Source organism: Amblyomma americanum, chromosome 7 (genome assembly GCF_052857255.1).
Source record: "Amblyomma americanum isolate KBUSLIRL-KWMA chromosome 7, ASM5285725v1, whole genome shotgun sequence".
In the NCBI taxonomy this organism is placed as follows: Eukaryota; Metazoa; Arthropoda; class Arachnida; order Ixodida; family Ixodidae; genus Amblyomma; species Amblyomma americanum.
The window spans coordinates 107,573,756-107,596,201 of NC_135503.1; the positions used below are offsets into that span (position 1 = coordinate 107,573,756).

General features: G+C 45.4%; 2 protein-coding genes across 7 annotated transcripts in view; one reads left to right on the top strand and one right to left on the bottom strand.

Annotated features, from left to right (window-relative positions):
* LOC144099464 (uncharacterized) overlaps positions 1-10,703 on the top strand; it is a 45,370-nt gene extending 34,667 nt beyond the window's left edge. For 2 of the 3 annotated variants that reach the window (XM_077632784.1, XM_077632787.1), the window contains exon 5: positions 10,427-10,619. In XM_077632784.1, the coding sequence (XP_077488910.1) occupies positions 10,427-10,479 (53 nt within the window). In that variant the 3' untranslated portion in view covers positions 10,480-10,619. Of the gene's footprint in view, positions 1-10,426 lie in introns of all 3 variants that reach the window. The other variant, XM_077632785.1, reaches the window with a different exon arrangement.
* The window catches only part of LOC144099460 (uncharacterized), a 181,784-nt gene continuing 163,451 nt past the window's right edge, over positions 4,114-22,446 (bottom strand). For all 4 annotated transcript variants that reach the window (XM_077632770.1, XM_077632773.1, XM_077632772.1 and 1 more), the window contains 3 exons: positions 14,748-14,924; positions 11,361-11,530; positions 4,114-4,294 (listed from right to left, as the gene is read on the bottom strand). In XM_077632770.1, coding sequence (XP_077488896.1) covers positions 4,133-4,294; positions 11,361-11,530; positions 14,748-14,924 — 509 coding nt within the window. In that variant the 3' untranslated portion in view covers positions 4,114-4,132. The remainder of the gene's footprint in view (positions 4,295-11,360; positions 11,531-14,747; positions 14,925-22,446) is intronic.

The window sequence follows — 22,446 nt, forward strand, 5'->3', positions numbered from 1 at the left end:
ACACGGCCCCAACTCCAAAAGTTGCCGATTTTTGCCACACAAAAAGTGGAAACCTGTGGATTTAGAATTGCTCGCCTAGTAACATAAAGTGAACATAAATCGCATGAAACTACTTGGAAATGGCCTGCTGACCTACCGAATCGAACACCCCTGTGACGGCAACAAACTTCTCTTCATTAGCTTCAACCTGTGCCACGTGCTGAAGAACGCGAGGTCATAGTTCTTACCGCACTACCTTGGCCGGAAAGGTCAGATTTCTGCTGCACACGTAAAAGACCTCCACGAGCTACACAAGGGACATTCTCTAAAACCTGTTCGGTATCCGAGCAGAAAGCATGTCTATCCGAATGACATAAAAAAAAAAATATATGGTAAGATCCGCCCAGCTCAAGTCGATGTCACCACTGGCTTGAAACACCTCAGGGATCAGGCTGTGCACACTTGTGCCAAGTCATTTCCAGCCGCAGGTTCAACAATTACAATCATGAAGAACATTTATTGCTGGTTTATGCTTCATGATTTATGTAATTCAACACAGCACATACACCAGAATTTTTCAGATGCTCGTCAGTTCGACAATAGTGCTGATCCACGGCTGGAGTGGCTTGAGGTCACTTTTCCTATGTATTTAGAAAGGTAAAAAAAAGGTGTGGACGTGCCTGTGAATTCCTCACAAATGAAACATATGAAGCAATTCTCATAACTACCTATTCCACAGTGGCATGCGTGAAATATTTATTGACAGAAGAGAATTTTTTTTTTGCTCAGCCAAAAGTTCAACACGATCCAAATGAATCCCTGTTTTGAAACTTGCACATGTTATCTGGGTGCAGCAACATTTTGGGCGTTCAGGCTGCACTGTCAGGTCTCAAAAAGCTGCTAAAGCCCGGGGCAGCTGGGTCTAACACAGCGTCCAATATTGCCCACAAAGAAAGTGCTGCTATGTCAGGACCCACGCTCGCTGATACTGTTCTATCTGCCCAGCCAGCCTTTACTTCAACTTCAAAACATTCCACGATATCAGCTGTGCAAGCAGTGCAGAAGCTGTAAAGAGCAAAATTGGTATTGCAGACTGACTACGGCAGTTCTGCCACAGCACCTGCCATCTCTTCAGATCTCGGCCACCACCTATGTGGGTGACTACATCGCACAAGTTCTCGGTGAGCATATCGATGCGAGAACTGCATTTGTTAATGCGAAAGCATTTCTTGCCACACGAGTGGCGTGGACAGGATGTGTCGCCACGGGCTGTGGACTGGAAGTGTGGACAGAGCGTGTCCTCATGAACCGTCGATCATCCAGTAAGAGTGTAATTATGATTTGTAATGATTGAATTGAAATCTTAAATGACTGAATTGCTAAATAAATAAATTGCTTAATTAATAAGGCAAATAATTTTGCTAATTACACTGGGTAATTTGCATACTTAAAGAATTACTTGTAATCCCTCCAGTATTAAACTAAAAATATAGAAACTAATTGGCTAATAATCAACAAAACTAATTAACTAAGCAGTGAATTAATCTTATTGGTCAATTGACAAATTACATTACTAAGTAACAGAGGAGGCAACGGAACTCGAAATGCTTTTGCATTTCTGCACGTAAGGAGACTTAACTGTACCCTTAATTTTTTATGTATGAAGCCAATTAGCAACCAGACGCTCCTGCCTTTCACTAACAACCAACATCGAGGGGGGGTTGCTGCACCTGTCTGATCAACTTCTCTTCATTCTGGATTCTTTAAGAGCTTTGGTGACTGTGCCCTGCAAGAGGACCAGGCCTTGCAGAAGCCATTGACTATATTACTGGAATATGACGTCCCAGCTCTTTGTGCTTCAAAGTTGCTAAAGTGCAAGAACAATGACGGCTATGAGCACAGGCTTAAGCTAATGACCCTTATATCGGTTTGTTTCCTGAGGCCGCCCATCTGCAACTGGGTGCTTCATTTCACGTAAATACGCCAGGTAATGAAATTGTGAAACAAACGTGAGAAAGCAGGCAATTGTACTAAAGCAGGTTTAAGTTTATATCTGATTACCATACTCTATTTACTTGTGCAAGAGCCCGTTCACATAATGAGCCCACTCACCACTTTTGTAGCTGACAACTTATTTTTTTTTTAAGTGTTAGCTTTCCTTGGCATGTTCCTGTTTGACGCTGTCTACAGCGCAGACCTTGGCAGCGTGTCAAGACATTGCGCACCGATAGTATCATGGCGTGTTCACCTTTGGACAAGAGCTCCTGCGGGGACAGCGCACCTGGTGAACTTGGCACAGCGCCAAGACACGGTGCTTCTTTGACAGGAACACCGGCGGCGGTGCCTTGCTCGACGCGCTGCTGCGAGCCTGGTTGTGTCTGTATGCTTAGAAAGCCGATGACCACTCAAGCATCGGAGAGGAGCATAGCAGTTTAAACCATAATACTATAAAAACATCCTCTACACTGAAATGCTATAGATGAAGCAGGACCTTCAGACCCCCAAGCAACCCGACGAGCTCGATATTGGAACCGAAAAGGCCTAACCTCCTTCAAGCCGCAGCTAATGATTAAACATTCACATTACGCACTCATAACTGTCCTGTGAGCTTTTTAACCTCGCGTAAAAAGCGTGCATGTCACCTTCAGACCTGGTGTTCAGCAGGTTCGCTTTATCTTGCTACGACTGGCTGGCACAGTTGATTATCACAAAATGGTCGGTCACGCCATGATACAATAAAACATTGTTTGAAGCGTACGATCCTAAACACTGGCGACACGAACGTGGCTGACTGTGTATGTTTTTTGGTAATGGAGCTGATTGGCGGGCGAGCGAACATAAGATGTGAAATCTCAATTCTCGCAAAAAAATCATTGTAAACTTTTTGCTGCCAAGTAATGCACACTCCCCCCAAATTGGTATCAACTTTTCTGAGAAAAAAAGTGGATTCATTGCAACTGTACATACAGTGTTTAAATTTTTTGTCAGTTCAGCTGCTTTGAAGGAAAAAATTTCCATTTTTGTTGCCAGTGATTAGTGCCAATTTGAATTTCTGAATGTTCAGCGGCAGTCAAATATCGCGCCGACTTTCGATTAGCCCCAACACCTGGACCAATTATCTACAGATACAGTTTAAAGAGTACAAAGGTGCCCTCTATGCTTTCTTCTTTTATCAAGTGGACCAGTCTCATTTGGACGCTGCTAGGCTTTGAAAACAAGATGGCCGATTACCCACTGCAAACAGTCTGAATGTGAAAGCACACATATTTGTTTGATCATGGTTTCAAAGAGCAGCCACAGTTGACGCAACGTGCCATGCTCCAGCACCGCCAATGTCTCTACATGGTAAACGCAGCAGTCCCTGCAGTTTTCATTTTTGTAACGTGATACCACGTCACACAACAATAGTTCACGCTCAGAAATACTATAGCAAAAAATAACAGGACGCAGTGAAGAAGTCATGGGATGAATAGTGCACTCCCATTGCCACCACTTGGTTGCTGGTGTGAATCCGGTGCCGATAGCTGCAGGGAGAGCGATCAGCGAAGAGCACTGGTGATGCGAGGTGAAAAGTCTTTTTCCTAAGCCAACGGTGGCCGGGCAGCGTATTGCCAAACCATAACCTGTAGGTGCACTCAAGTAGACAATGCTCAGGATGCAATCACAGGATATGGTGTCACGCCAGCCCGCTTTAGCGCTGCCAAAAATTTGTGAAATGACACTGGAAAGGTTTCGCTTTCACATGGAACTCGATTTGGGCATCTCATTTGACTTTTCTTCGTGATCTGTGCCAGTGTCATGTCTACATAGGCGCGGCATTTTTCTGGGTGCTATGGCATACTAAGGCACACGCTGCTCTTTCATCCTGCCCGATCTCTAATAGGCGTAACCAAAATGGATAGAAGGTAGGGAGGTGACAAAAAGATAGGAAGAACAGTGGCAGAGTGTTATCTCTAAGTATAAAACAATCAAAAGCACACCACACATGCGTAGAAAACGATACAATAAAAAATAACGGCTCCCGTGCATGTGTGCTGTTAAATTTTTGCAAGAGCAAGAAGGAATATGAAAAAAAACAGCAAAATGTCAGCCAACCACAGGCCTTGCTTGCTTGCCCAAAAAATGGCACTTAGAAACACAGAAAAAGACTTTATTAGAAGTCAACTGACAGCCTGATACATTCTTTTTTGTTGTGCGGGGAAGAGCCATCCGGTTGCGGTGCACCGCCAAGGTCAGCCATGCCAGCCAGTGGGGAGGAGAGGGTTTGGGGCCCTGGTGTGGAGAGCGGATCACCATCTCCTTTTCGCTTGCGCGGCTGGACAAAAGAAATGAGGCGACAAAATTAACACAGGGCGCGATCAATTGAATGTTTCTTCTGCATGCAGCAAAATTTACAGAACCAACTAAGAGAGGAGCTCTTTAAATTGTAAAATAAATTTTGGACCCGAGTTCGTCATGTAAGATATCATGAAAGCAGCTCACTATAGGAAGCAGCATTTTTTTTTGTCTTCAATGCACTATCCCATGTAAGCATAATAAAAAATGCTGTGAACTTCAAAATCCAAAGCTGTGCTTGAGAGTGAGCTCTACAACCTCCAGTTTAATGGAGCATAGACATCAAAGTTTTGCTTTTATGTTTTCTTCTTTAAATTGAAACGTTAGACTTTAGTAAACGCGGCTCCCTCATGGTGTCTGCCATCGGCCACTACATAATTTATAATTGAATTTCTTCTTGACGCTGTTACAGTTCCGGTTTCATCAGCCCAACGATGGCTGTGATGTGTAGTTGGTGTTTAGGTCATGTGAACCATGAAGAAAAGAATGACAATATAATTCCTGATACATTGTTTTTTTCTCATTCCAAATTTTGAGGCAGGCAGGCTTAAGTGTTGTGGTGAATTAAAATCATGTATCGGCGATTATATGTTTTTTAATGAGTTACACGACCTTAACATCAACTACGTCACAGCCAGCGTTCAGCTGATGAAACCAAAACCGAAATAGCATGAGAGAAGAAATTCAATCATAAATTATTTAGTGGTCGTTGGCGAATACCACGTGATCAACCATGTATTCTAACAAGTAATGCATCACTCGAAAGAAGAAAACATGCAACTAAATTTAGGTGTCTATGGTCCTTTAAAGCTAGCCGTGTAGCTTTTAAGGTGTTTGCCCATCGTGCTAATATTCCAACACTTCGCAGTAGTCCATTAAAAGAAAAGGACAGCAAACAGCAGATGAAGGCCACAATACAAGTGCAGTTGACAGCCACAAAAAGCTACAGCTGGTGATACTGTTGCCGATATGGACAGCGGGAGTTCGTGGAGGAGGAAAAAAGTTGCTGATAATGATGAGCCGTGACCTCGTGTGCCGTCCGTGGGTGTCACCTGGAAGCTCCTGTGCGCATGCGTTTCGAAGACTATTTCCGCTTGGGTCGAAGAAAGGTTGGGTGTGGCCCTCACACGCGTTTATATGGTATTGCCCTCTACTTTTGGAATTAACAGTTCGGCAGAAAAAGGTCTTTGCTATAATGAAGATGCGAACCCATTATGAATTTCAGCGTGGTTGCCATCAACTACGGGTCCACGTGCAAAACGAGAGGATGTTTTCATACTAAAAGCTGCCTTACCATGACTTCAGAAAACTGGCTACAATAAGTGCACTTTCATTGGACCAGCCTTCTCAACACAAGTTTGATACACGTTTCGAGCACACAGTTTGTGAGCTCTAGTGAGTGTCGCATCACTTAAGAGAAAATAGGAAAAATTTCTCTCGGTTTAATTGCTCATTTGTTCAGGCTGAAATTTGAGCACTTGGTGGTCAGTTTTGTTTTATACTACATTGAGTGTAATCGCTCGCTTGTTCAGCCTTAAATTTCGCACAGAGGTGGCATTTAATAGTTTGTTTTATACTATGTTTCGTTGGTGTACTTATCCGATTCAGTCAACATGATTCGTTAAATCCCCATCGTCTGCAGCGACGACAAACCAAAACGATGAGCTTTAACAGCAATGGTACAGGTAGTGCCATCTTGTGCGTATGGTAGGAACGAGCACTCTATTGCTGGAGCCTTCAAAGTAGTGAGATGGTGCTACCACTACCGTTGCTGCGAAAGTTCCGTTCTTTTGGTTCACTGTTGCCGCAGACGAGGAACATTTCATGACTAATGCTGACCGAATCGGGAAAGTACTGCACTCAAGCCTAGTACAAATTTGAGCCCGAAAAAGAGAGTGGTTAAACTGACAATTTTTTTTTTATTTTCTCAGAGCAATGCAAGATGCAACTCTTAGGGACAAAATGAGCACATCGCTGTTTTTCGACATTGCGTCGCAATTAAAGTGCGCAGGTGAAACCTCCATCACAAGGCTGTGATCAGGCAAATATTAGACAATTACACTACATGAGCCGAGTAGCGAGCCCAGTGAGCTGCGAGCACATTAGTGACAGATGACACACTTTCAGCTTCAAGCCAAACATATCCACCCAATGGCTAAGCTTGCATATACAGTCAAACGTCAATATATCGAACAGTGCAGTGATCGCAAAATAAGGGAATCCCCTAAAATATTTGACCAACACTGCTCCCACTTCGAGTTATTGACCAATTCGCTCTCGCCTTACCATAAGCTTGCCGTCCCGGTTAGCTCAGTTGGTAGAGCGATTGATGCGGTGGTCCCAAGTTCGAACCCCGGACCAGGACAAATTTTTCTTTAACTGCAAAGTTTCTGAGAAAGCTGTATAGTTTTCCTTTGTAGCCATATGTGGCAGCGTTCGGGTGGATGTGAATGAGTAATTACTCCCTTATTAGAAATCTACTCCACCTTGGGGGATTCCCCTAAAATATTTGACCAACAATTGCAGTTTTCGCTTGAAGACTAAAGACAGTACATAACAGAAAACACGTTATGAAATAAAAGTAGCTGAAAAATACTTGAAAACATTTACAGTAAACCACCATAACTCGAAGTCATAAATGCAGAGAAACATTTCATGATCGAGTGCGGCAGCAGCCATGGAATGCCACTACGAGTGGGGTGCGGAGAGTGGGACAGGCGAGGGTGTAGGGGAAGTCGGTGGCACCAGAAGAGAGCACGTGTGGTTGTGTCACCGCTGCCTCTAGACCAGCCGCGAAGGCATCTGCTTCTTCATGACTGTATGTTCCTGCGCTTGGTCTGCCCACGTGGTTTGCCCCGGAAACTGACTCTTCGGCTGTCACCGGCGCTTTCCGTAGTCGCAGCTCCCGACGCGCGACTGATCGGCGCCGTAATCAGATGAGCAACCGCGTGGTGGCGATGGGCGTGCACTGCTCATCCCATGTCTCTTTTACTATGTCCTATTATTTTTTTTCTACTTTTGAGCATGAACTATTATAGCACCATGTAGATGCACTGACGGCGGTGGAGAACTGCATGCTGCATCAACTGCAATTGCTCGTAGTGAACGTAGACGCTCCTCTTATGTCGGTCAGTTCATGTGTGCCAATTTTTAAGTAATTCAGCACTAGCTAACAGATACAGTAATACCTCAGTTGTACGAACGTCAGTTTAAGGAATATTTCAGAATAACGAACTTTTCAAAAATCCCCGACGGTTTTCCTATGCATTCTATGCAAAAATGCTTCATTTGAACGAACTCAACCGGAGGACCCAGGCTTATTTTTGCTATCAGTTCAACGAAGTTTAATAATCTGCAGCACTGATGTAACCGATGGCATCCCCCCCACAAACCACCCCTCCGGCAGCACTGTAACTTCGCTGGTACTTACAGCACTGCCAAAGCAAAGCAGCTGCGCGGGAGACGAAAACATCACTGGTGCTTACAGCGCTTCAGAGGCAAAGCAGTGAAGCGGGAGCTGATGAGCAATGTGCCTTTTTCTTTCTCATCAGTTCCATTCAGCCATCTTAGTTTTGAGTAGCAACAGCAGTTTGTGTGCCCACATGCATAATGAGTGTGATGCAACGTAAGCGGTTGCCTATATCAGATAAGCCACCAGAACCCTTCAGCAGCCGGAAAAAGGTCAAAAGCAAGTGGACGTTGTGAAGGACTACAGTACTGCACCATCGACATTGTGAATGATAGTCAAGCAAAGACCGAAGATGGAAGGTGAAACTTTGTTGAGCCCCACAAGGAAACGACTGCATGGGATATTTCAAGGCAGTGCACGATACCGTTGCAGTATGGCTTCGCAACTTGCGATCTCAAAATAATTCTGTGTCTGGCCTGATGATACAGGGCAACACAAATAAGGCATCTGCTCAGCTTCTAGACGTTCGCGGCTTTAAAGCAAGCAGCGCCTGGCTTACCCGATTTCGGGACAGACATGCAATCGCTTGGAAGATGATTTGCGGTGGAAGTAAGGATGCTGACCACGAAGCGGCAAGAATGTGGAGAGAACAAAAACTATGGGATATCATAAGTGGATATATGCCTGACGACGTTTACAACGCTGAGACTGGTATGTTTTATCAGACTCTTCCCAAAAAGACAATGGCAAACAAAAATGATAGCTGCAAAGGGGAGAACATATAAAAGCTAAGAGTAACTGTGCTCTTTTGCTGCAACGCCAGTGGCAGACACAAGGTCAAGCCGCTAGTGGGAGGCAAATACGCGAAACTTCCTTGCTTTAAATGTGTCCCTTCCCTGCTATGCGCCTATAAAAATACTGTATGCGCCTATAAAAATACTGTATTTACACGATTGTAAGTCGACCTATCTTTATAGATTTCAAAATCCGAAGTGGGGAATGCGCCTATAGAAATACTGTATTTACACGATTGTAAGTCGACCTATTTTTCAAAATTTCAAAATCCGAAGTGGGGGGGGGGGGGGGGGGGGGTCGACTTACAATCGTAACAAAAACATGCCACTATAAGTAAAGGTGAGACAAACGAGATATCGGGCATGCTACAGAGTGTTTGCATTTTTGCTGTGCGGCTCCGTCGCATCGCTCTTGGTGCTGGCCTTGAGCAGCTGCTATGTCAACGCGCAGAACTGGCACCCCTGCCGCCGTGGACGGCGCCCAATGGCAGCTATCGATAAGCAGCAAACCGGCACCCCACACTCCCCACACGTAGCTGCAGACTGTGGCTGCTGATAAGCAGCGGTAGCCCGATAACGCAATCGCGTTCTACGGGAAGCTCAAGCGTCCAACACGTTTTCATTTTACTTTCTAATGCGCGCTCGGCGCTCAAGGAAGGGCTGCTGTTCCAATCGAGGCGGCACCCCCACTCGGAACGGCAACGGCACCGGGGAGTGTCAGTAGCCGACAGAAAAGCCAACGCTATTCACGCGTAGTTTCTCTTTGGCTTTGACGCACTTGAGTACTGCCGGCAGCATTTCACAAGTCTAATGTAGTGCTTCACCAGTCGTCATTTGTGCTCCGTGTCCAGGAAGCAACCAGCGCTCGTTCACAGCTACATTCAAGATGGCCGTCATCATTTACACCAAAGAAACGAACAACTGCGCGCCGGATCACAAGTTCGACATTCGCAACAGGTGATACAGGTGTGGCAGCGGCAGCAAGGAAAATTTTCAGCTGTTCCATGCGATGTCGTGATGTGGCTGTTTGCGACGTGCGGGATTTTGATGCACGCCGACGTTAGAACGACCTGGTGTGGGACCGCAGCAGCAATCATGACGACAGCACTAGTGCGGACGATGGCGCAATTGTGGACAAGTAGTCCAGTGACTAACACATTTTCGTTTCGGAAGGTGCCCACGTTCACGGCCGCGCACAGCAGCCGATATGGGCTGGCAATAAACGGCGGCCGCTGGATAATGCTATCGCGTTCAACTATTCAAGGCCAAGCTTAAACAACCTTGAAGTTTTGTTTTTTTTTCGAAAGTGTGATTGGGGTGGGGGGGGTCGGCTTACAATCGTGTAAATACGGCAACAAAAAAGCATAGATGACCAAGAATATTTTCAGTGAATAGCTCCTGAGTGTGATTGTAGAAATGAGGAAGGCAAAAAGAAGCATTCTTTTGATTAGTGACAATTGCTTGGCACACCTTGTCAATGTCCATTTTAAGCAATGTGTGTGCTGAGTACCTCCCGCCAAACTGCGTTGCTGTGCTTCAACCGCTCAATCTGGGCATCATTCGGAACTTGGAAAACAAGTACCGACGCCGTCGTGTTCAGCGTATTTTAATTAACACAAAGGTTTGAAACAATGTCTCCATCAATGTCAGGCAGGTGGATGAGATGGTGACGATCTTCTAGTGGGAAGTAACACTAGCTACTATTAGAAACCGCTGGCACAAATCTGACCTTTCCCCCCGTGCACTGAAAGCGAGCACAAGGAACAGCGTGACGAGGCGACCCCGGGATGTGGATGGAGATTTGTCACCAGCTGGATGTTGACAACACTTATATGTGTGAAGACTATGTGCAGTGTGATAGTGGGCTTATAATCTGTGCTGAGCTAACAGATCTGGAAATTCTTTCCAGTGTTCATCCCGAAGAAGAAGATTGTGATGAAGAAGAGACAATGGCAGAGGTAGATTCAAACCCTGCAACTCTAGCCAAGGCCTAGGACACCTTGGAAAGTTGAGAGACTCTGCATCTCATCACCAAGCTGTGTCAGTGGACATGCACCAAAACATACTCTCTGGACAGTTTTGTTACTTTTTGTGGTCTAAGAGTACCAGTTCAAATGAAAATAGATTTTTTTTCAAAGTCAGAAAAGCTGTATTGTAACTGTTATGCACTTTGTATATATCAATGTACAGAACTTCATAAATTGTATTTCACAATTTTGAGGGTATGCTGTTCTTTATGCCGTTGCATATTCTAGTGACTATTCAGTTTAGTCAACTTTCAGTGAAGTGAACTATTTTCTGTGGGTCCCATGAAATTCACTCAAGTGAGAGTTTACTGTAGTCGGCATAGCGAGTTTGGTATATCAATGTCAACTGTCGCAAAATCTTTATTGCATGAAGTTCTCAAATACACGTGCTTCAATGAGGGCGGCATTGGGGAATTGAGAAACTTCATAATATTGGCGAATTTGCTACATATAGGTTTCTCACACCCAGGTTTAACTGTACACAGAACTCCATTGCGGCAACAATGAGACCCAGTGTATGATGCGACCCAGTGAGAGATATGACCATGTGTCTACGTAGTGTGACCTTGCAAGTGGCCCACCCTCTTGGTGGTGCCACCTTGCGAGTGGTTCCACCCTAAATGTGCCATGACCATGCAAGTGACGTGACATTGTAAGTGATGCCGCCCTGTAAGCAATGTGGCCCTGCGAGTGACGCTACTCTAGGAGTGATGCAACCCCAGAAGTGAAATGATCCTGTGACTGATGAAACCTTGTCAATGATGAAACCCAGCAACTATCACTTCATGCACAACACGCAAGAAGCGAGTAGCGTACAAGGGTGGCAGCCACCAAGGGTGATGGGGAAGACATGATGAGGATCTCGTTGGCCTGCGTCTCGCTGATCTCCTCCAGCAGAGGGCCAGGAAACACTCGCCGCAGGAAAGCTTTCTGCTCTGCCGAGAATGGTGGTCCAGGCAGGAACGTAATCCGCTTCTGGGTCTCCTCTGTGTGTGCATGAAAAAAGAACGCACTCACAGTGCGGCATTCACTCTACAACCCCCCCTTGCATACGGAAATATTCCCTCATGCCACAATGCTATGCATAGTAGAGGCACAAATGCATTTGGTGGAACCCCCCAAGATGGTTTACAATTACAGTAAAAGGAGTAATTCTTCTTTTGGGTAGATGCTAAGCAGTAATTAATGCCTTATTCATACAGTTGTTCCACCAGGTTGAAGCTTCAACCTATCACTGAACTTTAATCGGAGTTTAGTGGCTTTACACGGTAGTGTGAACAGCTGCTGAACTCTTAATGGCAGTGAGCTTCAATAAATGCCAGTGACACCGACCAGTAAACATCACACAATGATAAAGCAGTCCCCAACTCAACCACATTGACTGACAAGGCGATTTTTTTTTCCAGCGTACGTGCTTTTCGTCTTTGATTGCTTTCCTTATTAAGAAATCTGAATGTTGCATTCATAACTACAGTTGAACCAGATTATATTGGATGTACTCAGACATTTTGAATTACTGCCTGTATAAAAAAAAACTAAAAAGGAATCCGTACAGAAGTACAGCAGTAAATATGACAGTACTGAACTGCTACGCACTGGAAAATGTGCCATGCAACTACTGTGGCAGAGAAGTAACACGTTACTGACTGGAATGCATGTCGATGGAGTGCCAATCTGCTCATTCTGCTCCTGGCTAAATGTTAGTCATGACCACCCGCCACAAAAGCTACAGGTTTGCGATGCAGATAGAAAAATAGAAGGATAGAAATGATATCCGACAGATCTGATTAAGAAGCGCCAAAACATGAAGGCATCTAACACTACCGATAAAATAGAACTAACGGAGCTATCAAAGTTAATAAATAAGCGCAAGGTAGCCGACATAAGGAAGTTTAATATGGAGAGAATCGAGCATGCTATAAAGAACGGAGGTAGCCTAAAAATAGTGAAGAGGAAACTAGGCATAGGTAAAAACCAGATGTATGCATTAAGAGACAAGCAGGGCAATGTCATTAGCAATATGGATAAGATAGTTAACGTAGCCGAAGAGTTCTACACAGACCTGTACAGTAGGCAATGTAATCAGAGCACTAATGAGAAAGACAGCAGTGCACAGCAATGTGTCATCCCGCCAGTAACGAAAGATGAAGTAAAGAAAGCCTTAGAAGCAATGAAAAGGGGAAAAGCAGCTGGGGAGGATCAGGTAACAGCAGATCTGTTGAAGGATGGAGGGGACATCGTGCTAGAAAAACTAGCCACCCTGTATACGCAATGCCTTATGACCTCAACTGTACCAGAAGCTTGGAAGAATGCAAACATTATCTTAATTCATAAGAAGGGAGACGCCAAGGACTTGAAAAATTACAGGCCGATCAGCTTACTATCCGTTGCCTACAAAGTATTTACTAAGGTAATCGCTAATAGAGTCAGGGCAACGTTAGACTTTAATCAACCAAATGATCAGGCAGGCTTTCGTAAAGGATATTCCACAATAGATCATATTCACACTATCAATCAGGTGATAGAGAAATGCGCAGAATATAACCAACCTCTATATATAGCTTTCATTGATTACGAGAAAGCATTCGACTCAGTGGAAACCTCAGCAGTCATACAGGCATTGCGTAATCAGGGGGTAGAAGAGCCTTATGTCAAAATACTGGAAGATATATATAGCAACTGCACAGCTACTATAGTCCTCCATAAAGTCAGCAATAAAATTCCAATAAGGAAGGGCGTCAGGCAAGGAGACACGATCTCGCCAATGCTGTTCACCGCATGTTTGCAGGAGGTATTTCGAAGCCTGAATTGGGAACAGTTGGGAATAAGAATAAATGGAGAATACCTAAATAATCTGCGATTTGCTGATGACATTGCCTTGCTGAGTCACTCAGGAGGTGAACTGCAAATCATGATCAACGAGTTAGACAGGCAGAGCAGATCGATGGGTCTAAAAATTAACATGCAGAAAACCAAGGTAATGTTCAACAGCCTAGCAAGGGAACAACAGTTCACAATTGGCAGCGAGAGCCTAGAAATTGTGCCGGAATACGTCTACTTAGGGCAGGTAGTGACAGCTGATCCAGATCATGAGAGGGAGATAACTAGAAGGATAAGAATGGGGCGGAGCGCATACGGCAAACTCTCGCAGATCATGAGTGGCAGTTTACCAATTTCCCTCAAGAGGAAAGTGTACGACAGCATAATCTTACCGGTACTCACCTACGGGGCAGAAACGTGGAGGCTAACGAAAAGAGTTCAGCTTAAGTTAAGGACAATGCAGCGAGCCATGGAAAGAAAAATGATAGGTGTAACGTTAAGAGATCGGAAGCGGGCAGAGTGGGTGAGGGAACAAACACGGGTTAATGACATCCTAGTCGAAATCAAGAGAAAGAAATGGGCTTGGGCAGGGCATGTAATGCGAAGGCAAGATAACCGCTGGTCCTTAAGGGTAACGGAGTGGGTTCCAAGAGAAAGTAAGCGTAGCAGGGGGCGGCAGAAGGTTAGGTGGGCGGATGAGATTAAGAAGTTTGCAGGCAAAGGGTGGATGCAGCTGGCAAAGGATAGGGTTAATTGGAGAGACATGGGAGAGGCCTTTGCCCTGCAGTGGGTGTAGTAAGGCTGATGATGATGATGATGATGATGAGATCCTGCTCATGCGCGCAATTCACATTGTTCATTTTCATGAGCAGTGCACTGCACTTCTTTGCACTGCACTGCACCCTGGCTGACCTACAAGTCTTACTGCATACACGGAGCAGCAACAAGGTTAAACTATGCACCTATTCGATCGTGCACCATGAGAGCAAAAGCTCTCCAAAAAGAATAGGCTCCTAGTTGCTTCAAAATAATATTAACGCTCACATTTGTGCAATTCATTGTTTACTTGGAACTCTGACCTACAGCGCCTCCTCTCAGGACTAGCCCTCACAAGTGAAACACAATTGCTGGCAGTTGGTGTCAGAAAAGTGATCAGTAAACAAAAAGTTCATGCAATCAAAACAGACAAGTAGTAAGCGAAAAAAGAAAGTATGCCTGCATCAATGACTATGCTGTACTTGGACAGCTGACACTGTCGTGTTAGAGCATTCCACATAGCATGGGAATGACATGAAACCTGAACAAAGATCGCATAGCTAATTCGCCAAGTGCAAGGCGAAAAACAGTCTAAAGAGACTATTCCTGTACTGGAGCTGTTCTTACCAGGCCCGCTGGGGTCGAAGTATTCGGGCTGCTGGCGATTCAAGCCGAGCTTGGTGCAGACCTCTACCGAGCACTCCTGGCTGGTGGACACGAAGAGCACAGGCATGGAGCACGACAGGTAACCCTGCACTTTCACGATGTCCGAACTGGGGAGGTCCACGCGCACGTCTGGACCCTCTGCAAAGTAGGGGCAACCTGGCAGGTCATTCTAGACCTGAACGCATGTTGCATTTATAATCAGGAGCGCACTTTGGTGGCTTGATGGCTGCAGCATTCAGCTGCCGAGCCCAAGGATGCAGGACCAAATACCAGCACTGGTAGCCACATTACAACGCTGCCAAAACACAAAGGAAGACCACGTGCTTTGCGGTGTCAGTGCATGTTAAAGAGACAGCAAAGTCAAACTGAAGCTTACCTGCATCGATAAGGAACCGTGTTCCAATAAAAACGGACCACTCTCACCAAAAACAGTTTTTATAATTCAGAATACAAACACACACAAACAAAAAAAAACAATATACAGGGTGCCACCATCACTGGCCAATTTCACAAGTAAAATGCGTGCGTTACTGTGAAACTACTGTGAAACCTTATTGATGCATTCCCAGTTCATGCTCCCAAATTCGCAGGCAATAAAAATTGCCCATAGAGGTATGCCATTGTTCTTCCGGTTAATATGTAGGCTCATAACCAGAGCTGAGCAAATGCCTTCATTTTTGCTTTTTCTTCCTCACCCTCACTTTTGAATCCATGTCCCTCTCTCACCCTCAGCCTCATTTTGAAAAGTTATCTGGCCCTCCCTCACCCTCACTAACAGTCGTTTTAAAATTCGAGTTATATTTTCTAGTAGGCAACTTCTGGCGATATTACTGAGTAATAAACATACAAGACAAGCTCTGAAGGCACTATTGGACGAGAGGCTATATGCTTATACTATTGTGTGTGTGCGTGTACGTATGTGTGAGCTGTTTGAGCTAATACGTGAGAAAAAACCGAGAGAGTTACGAGTTGAGCCTTAAAATATCACTTCTGGCACGCATTGCATGTATTCATGTGCCCTGCACTTATAACATCTCCTTGTTATCTATATTTATTTTGCTTATACTGCAATCCCTACTGGAGATTTGAGCAGGGTGGAATACAGATAAGTACAGATACAGATAACAATACTTAAAGGGGCCCCGAAACACATAACCAGTGCATTGTTATGCCTCTTGCTTGCATAGAATGAATTATAGTGATGCTATTAGCATCAGCCGTACCGTGTATACTCTGGTTTTTAATATTTTAATTAGCTTGCAAAAACAAATTCAGGGGGCTGACGGTGTCACCATACAGTGGCGGTTTTTAGCAGTGGATATGACATCACATGGTGGGAGCTTTATGATTGAACAAACAGTAAATATATTTCAAATTGGGTTAATAACTAGAGATACGTTTTGTCAAGTTGTTGTGTTTTATATCACATCAACAAAACCAACTTGTTTGCCTTAGATAAAAGTGCTGTAAAGCAAGTAAAACAAAAATACACCACCAGAGGCTCTGGCTACTTTTTGCATCGAAGAGCTTTGCGCTTCTTTGTAAACATCCTACGACCTAGCACACAACACTTATGGCTACTCTCAATGTATCTGAGAAGGGCTTTGCGGAATCGATCTGATCGAGCCATTGCACAACGTTCGTTTCGGTCCCGAGGAAGGATGCAAAGAAAAAAGCCGTTCGTTTCACATTTAGCAGTGCGCATCGTCAGCTTGTGGAGGATCACTGGGCGGCGGCGCCAGATGGCACGCTCCTTGCTCGCCGTAACCAACCAGCGCTCTAGAAGCGACGGGCAATGGTAGGCGGTAAGCAGTAGCGGTACGCGCTATGCTAAGTGTGTCTGACATCTTGTGCAGGCTGTCACACCGTCGCAGTATCTCGAGTTCGAGTTTAGATCCAGATAGGATCGCGTTCGGGACTATAAGTCAGGGAACGTCACTTATCAGTGTTCCCTTCTGCGCCACTGGTGTGATGATGAAGCATCGCTGGGTCAGCTAAGCATTCACATGGTTGTTGTAACCGTGCGAATGGCGCTGCCTGCCTTGGCAAGAACGAGTTACAGAGAACAGGCAACCATGGAGTGCAAACTTCCGGCACGTGCTCAGATAGGTTGTTTTGATTGGTCGCACTAAGTGTTGTCATTGGGAGAGTGAAATGGGAATGGGAAGCTGCGTGAAAATCGAGTTAAGGGCAGCATTTTGTTTGCTTGTATTCTGAAATTTCTTCATTGAATATTTTCCGTTTCTATGCATCGATTCTTGTAATTCTTTTTGATTCAGCATCTGTGTGACAAAGAATCCATCTGAAGTGTAACCGGCATCCGTTCAAGCAGTGTTTCGCAGCCCCTTTAAAACGGTTATTACGCATGGTAAATGGCGTTACTGTGCAGCTATGTCTTTGCCTAGTGGCGTAACGAGATGGAAAAGAAATTAATCTCATGAGATCTGTCTAATAGTGGCCTTTAATGAGTTTAGAAAGAAATTTTAGTCGTGACACGCAGTTTTTTTGCTTTAATGGTGTCAAGTCTGCTTTAGTTAAGAGTTCTGTCACTGACGTACATCCAAATATATTATAAATGAAGTGAGCTCCTTTTCGTTGCATTACTTCTATCTTGTTTAAGTTTTAGTGAGAGGGTCAGAAATAGTGCATGGGTCTAGCATCGGCAGAATTACGGTCTTGTATGCGAGTATTATCGGACAGAACAAGTAGAAAGTCTCAAGGCTCTCCTCAGAAAGAACAACTTGTGATTAACTTTGGCCATTACGTAGTCAATGTGCTCAGTCCAAGTGAGGTCATTAGTGATCAAGAATCCCAGATACTTATAATATATCTAGAAAACGTCGAGAAAAGTTTCGATAGGATGAATATATATGTTGCTTATCTAAAGCGGCGTCTGCAGCAATGTACAGCGTTGTGGTACGATATTTCATCTACTATCTGGCAATTTGTTTTGGCAGTAATTGATCCGCTAACAAAAGGAGGTCAAGCATTGATTGAAAATTGCTTTAAAATATGGTATTTTCTTCTACAATTTGCAATAAGTCGAAGACAAAAATAATGGCAAACGTAGCTTCACCTCGGGGGTCATGCTTTTTAACGGAAAAATTTGACCAGTCTACTTCAGGCAAATTAACATATCCTGACAGTATAATACCATTGTTGTGTTTAACATTCATGCACAAATACTCTTTGAGTTCGTCTAATACGGCAACGGTAGAGTTGGGGGGCCTGTACACTGCTCCAATAATTTATCCAACGTTTCCATAGTGTGTTGTGCAAGAAATGCACTCTACATTGGGTACATCAGGCATTGGTAAGATTCGCAGGGTTGATTTGAACCGAATGCTGACACCTCCACCTCTACCATCACGATCCTTTCGGTACAAACTGTACCCAGTGGTAACGAACTCACTGTCAAACACTGTATTGCTAAGCCAAATTTCTGTTAAAACCGATATTTCAGGGTCCTGCAAAAGCCGAAGGGCCTCCAACTCAGTTGTCTTGTTTATGACACTTCTGCAATAAACATTTAGTATCTTCAAGGTCTCAAGTGTCTTAGTCCGGAGTCAGTTTGTTTCTTTCTAAGCCTAAAGCGAGGAGCTGTTGTTTCATCCCAACCATACAGTATGCAATTAGCACTTAGCTTATCATAGATTAGCTTTAAAGCTTGGTGCTCTCTTTCCCCTCTTCTTCACAGCTTTCCCACTGCTGTTTCTGTGTTTCCCTAGCCCATTTATAAAAGTCCTAAGCTACTGATTTTGAGCGTTTTGGTGTTTTTATTTTGAGTTGATTTTGGTGATTTTGAGTTAATGGCATGATCATAATATTGACATTTTTTCACGGAAGTCGAGAAGTTTCAAAATGACTGGTCGTGCCTTGTTTATTTCCTTTTTACCCACACTGTGGCATCTTTGGACACCATTCACTGTTAGACCTAGTTGTTCCAGAAAAACACATCAATTACTTCCTTTTCCAGTTCCTCGCTAGTCTCCTTGCTAAGCTGTTTGATTCCATGAATGATTAGGTTATTTCTGCTGCTTCCGTTGTCTAAGTCATCTATCTGGTTCCCGCCCAGTTATCCGCCGATTGGTGAGTTTCAACGAGTGGAACGACGAGCGCAAGCTGCGCAACGTCTACTTTGCGCTGCAGGACTCGGCCAAGACGTGGTTTGAGAACCACGAAGCTTTTTTTACCACCTGGGAGGCTTTTCGTCGAGAGCTGCCAGCGACATTTACCAGCAGCAAAAGAAAAGAGAAAGCTGAAATCGCCCTGCGCTCGAGATCACAGCAGCCGAACAAGAGCGTCGTGATGTTCATAGAGGACCTGACACGACTGTTCAATCGCGCCGACCCTGCTATGCCCGAAGCCAAGAAGGTACGCCACTTAATGCATGGCGTAAAAGAGCAGCTGTTTGCTGGACTGGTCCATGACCAGCCAAGAACAGTGTCCGACTTCACCAAGGAGGCAACGGGTATCGAGCGCTCTCCGCAGGAATGGGGTGCGCACTACAGATGTCAGGCTACTGTAGCAGCCGCTGCACAGTACACGTCTACGTCGCTGCCCGCCGAGGAGCTCCGGGAGCCTGTAAGAAGCCTAGTGCGCGAGGAACTGGCAAAACTTCACTTTAAAGCTCCACAGGTCAGCGTCGCTGCCGTAACGGACGTGGTCTGCAAGAAATCCGGCAAGTTGTGCAGCCACTCCCAGCTCCACACCCATCGCCTTCCGTTATGACGTACAGCGAGGCGCTACGAAGTCCTGGGCCAGCGATGAAAGCCTTTTCCCCCATCGCTCCTGTGCCATATCTGCAGGAGTGAATCGCAACAGTACCCTCCGTGCCGCAGGAGTTCAGGCCCCCCTTGAGCAAAGCGCATGCTTTGCGTACGCCAAACAATCGGCTGCTCTGTTACCACTGCGGGGAGCCCGGCCACATCCTCCGCCACTGCCCTTACCGCAGAACTGGTTTAAGGGGTTTTCACCTGACACACCTCGACCACGCTACGGTGAAAGACCACGAGATATCGAACAGTACTTGGCTGATAACGTGCAATCTTCGACCTCGCAGCGACGCCAGTCCCTATCGCCATCCCCAAGGCGGTTCTTTTCGCCCGGCCGCCCGTCGTCCTCTGGCCAGTTCAGAGGTACGTCCCCACGTCGGGAAAACTGAAGACGGCGTCCTCCGGGGGTAGGGCTGCCGCTACTGGACCGAGTCAAGAGCCTCCACTCGATGATTCGCCGCGACGCTCCGACCGACGATGACGACCTGACCCAATGACCTCCACAACGCGCTGCGACCGACTGGTTTCCGCCAAAATTCCGGTATCCGTCGACAACCACAACGTTACCACAATCGTGGATACCGGCGCCGATTTTTCTGTAATGAGCAGACGGTTAGCTACGGCCTTGAGGAAGGTTCTGACCCCTTGGTCTGGGCCACAGATCCGGACAGCTGGTGGCCACATGGTAACTTCGATCGGTGTCTGCACTTTGCGAATCCAGATCCGCGGTGTTACTTTCCCTGGTTGCTTTGCTGTGTTACCCGAGTGCTCCAAAGACCTCATACTCGGTTTGGATTTCCTTCAGGAGTACGGTGCCGTTATTAACCTTCAAGAGCTAATCGTGTCGTTTTCCACCCAACTCCCTGTCGACGACGATACCGAGCCACGCCGGGTTAAGTTATACGTCTGTGAAGACCATGTGAAGACATAAGACGCAGCGATGGCGTAGAGGTAGAACATCCGCCTCGCGTGCATGAGGACGGGGTTCAAATCCTGGTGCCGCGCAATTCTCCACCGGGTTTAAAATAAAAAAAAAATCCGCGTGTCGATGGAATTGCATAACCAGGCCTGGAGTGCGGCCTGATCTCGGTAACCAGAACCGACAACGCACTCTCTCACCAAAGCAGGATTTGGCCACCCTGGTGTAGTACTTGGCCACAACCTTCTATGATCAAACCAATTAACCCTAGGCCCTCAGTCCCCAGCGGCTGCAGAGCAACTGACCACGGCGGCGGTCAGACCTGTGACGCAGCGGAGGGTGCTAAGAATCTCTGGCTCCGGACAGGCCGCCATTGGAATCTGAACCTGGCAACGTTTAACGCTAGAACTTTAGCTAGTGAGGCTAACCTAGCAGTGCTGTTTGAGGAACTAGCGGGAATTAAATGGGATGTGATAGGGCTTAGCGAAGTTAGGAGGACAGGTGAGGTGTATACAGTACTAAAGGACGGACACATGCTGTGCTATCGCGGGTTAGAGGATAGACGAGAACTAGGTGTGGGATTCCTCATTAATAAGGATATAGCTGGCAACGTAGAGGAGCTCTACAGTATTAACGAGAGGATAGCAGCTATAGTAATTAGGCTGAATAGGAGGTACAAGCTGAAAAGTGGTGCAGGCCTACGCACCCACATCCAGCCATGATGACCATACCGTTGAAAGTTTCTATGAGGACGTAAAATCGGCAATGAATAAAGTAAAATTGCAGTACACTGTACTGATGGGCGACTTCAATGCGAAGGTGGGCAAGAAGCAGGCTGACGACCACGCGGTAGGTGACTATGGGATAGGCTCTAGAAATAGCAGAGGAGAGTTATTAGTCGAATTCGCGGATAGAAATAATTTACGGATCATGAATACCTTCTTCCGCAAACGAGAAAACAGAAAGTGGACCTGGAAGAGCCCCAATGGTGAGATTAAAAATGAAATCGACTTCATACTATGCGCTAAACCTGGCATCATTCAGGATGTGGCCGTCCTCGGAAAGGTGCATTGTAGCAACCACAGAATGGTAAGGTCTAGAATTAGCTTAGACTTGAAGAAGGAACGGAAGGAGCTAGTGAAGACCATTAACGAGTTAGTCGTAAGAGGGGAAGCACAGGAGTTTAGGATAGTGCTGCAAAACAGATATTCGGCTTTAACTGAGGAAGAAGATCTTGATGTTCATTCAATGCACGATAATCTGACCTCAACGATGTTCATTCAATGCACGGTAATCTGACCTCAATAATTACGGAGTGCGCAGTAGAAGTAGGCGGTAGGACAGCTCGAAAGGATACCGGGAAGCTATCTCAGGTAACGAAAGATCTGATTAAGAAGCGCAAAAACATGAGGGCATCTAACCCTACCGATAGAATAGAACTAACGGAGCTATCAGAGTTAATAAATAAGCGCAAGGTAGCCGACATAAGAAAGTTTAATATGGAGAGAATCGAGCATGCTATAAAGAATGGAGGTAGCCTAAAAACAGTGAAGAGGAAACCAGGCATAGGTAAAAACCAGATGTATGCATTAAGAGACAAGCAGGGCAATGTCATTAGCAATATGGATAAGATAGTTAACGTAGCCGAAGAGTTCTACACTGACCTGTACAGTAGCCAATGTAATCAGAGCGTTAATGAGAAAGACAGCAGTGCACAGCAATGCATCATCCCGCCAGTAACGAAAGATGAAGTAAAGAAAGCCTTAGAAGCAATGAAAATGGGAAAAGCAGCTGGGGAGGATCAGGTAACAGCAGATCTGTTGAAGGATGGAGGAGACATCGTGCTAGAAAAACTAGCCACCCTGTATACGCAATGCCTTATGACCTCAACTGTACCAGAAGCTTGGAAGAATGCAAATATTACCTTAATTCATAAGAAGGGAGACGCCAAGGACTTGAAAAATTA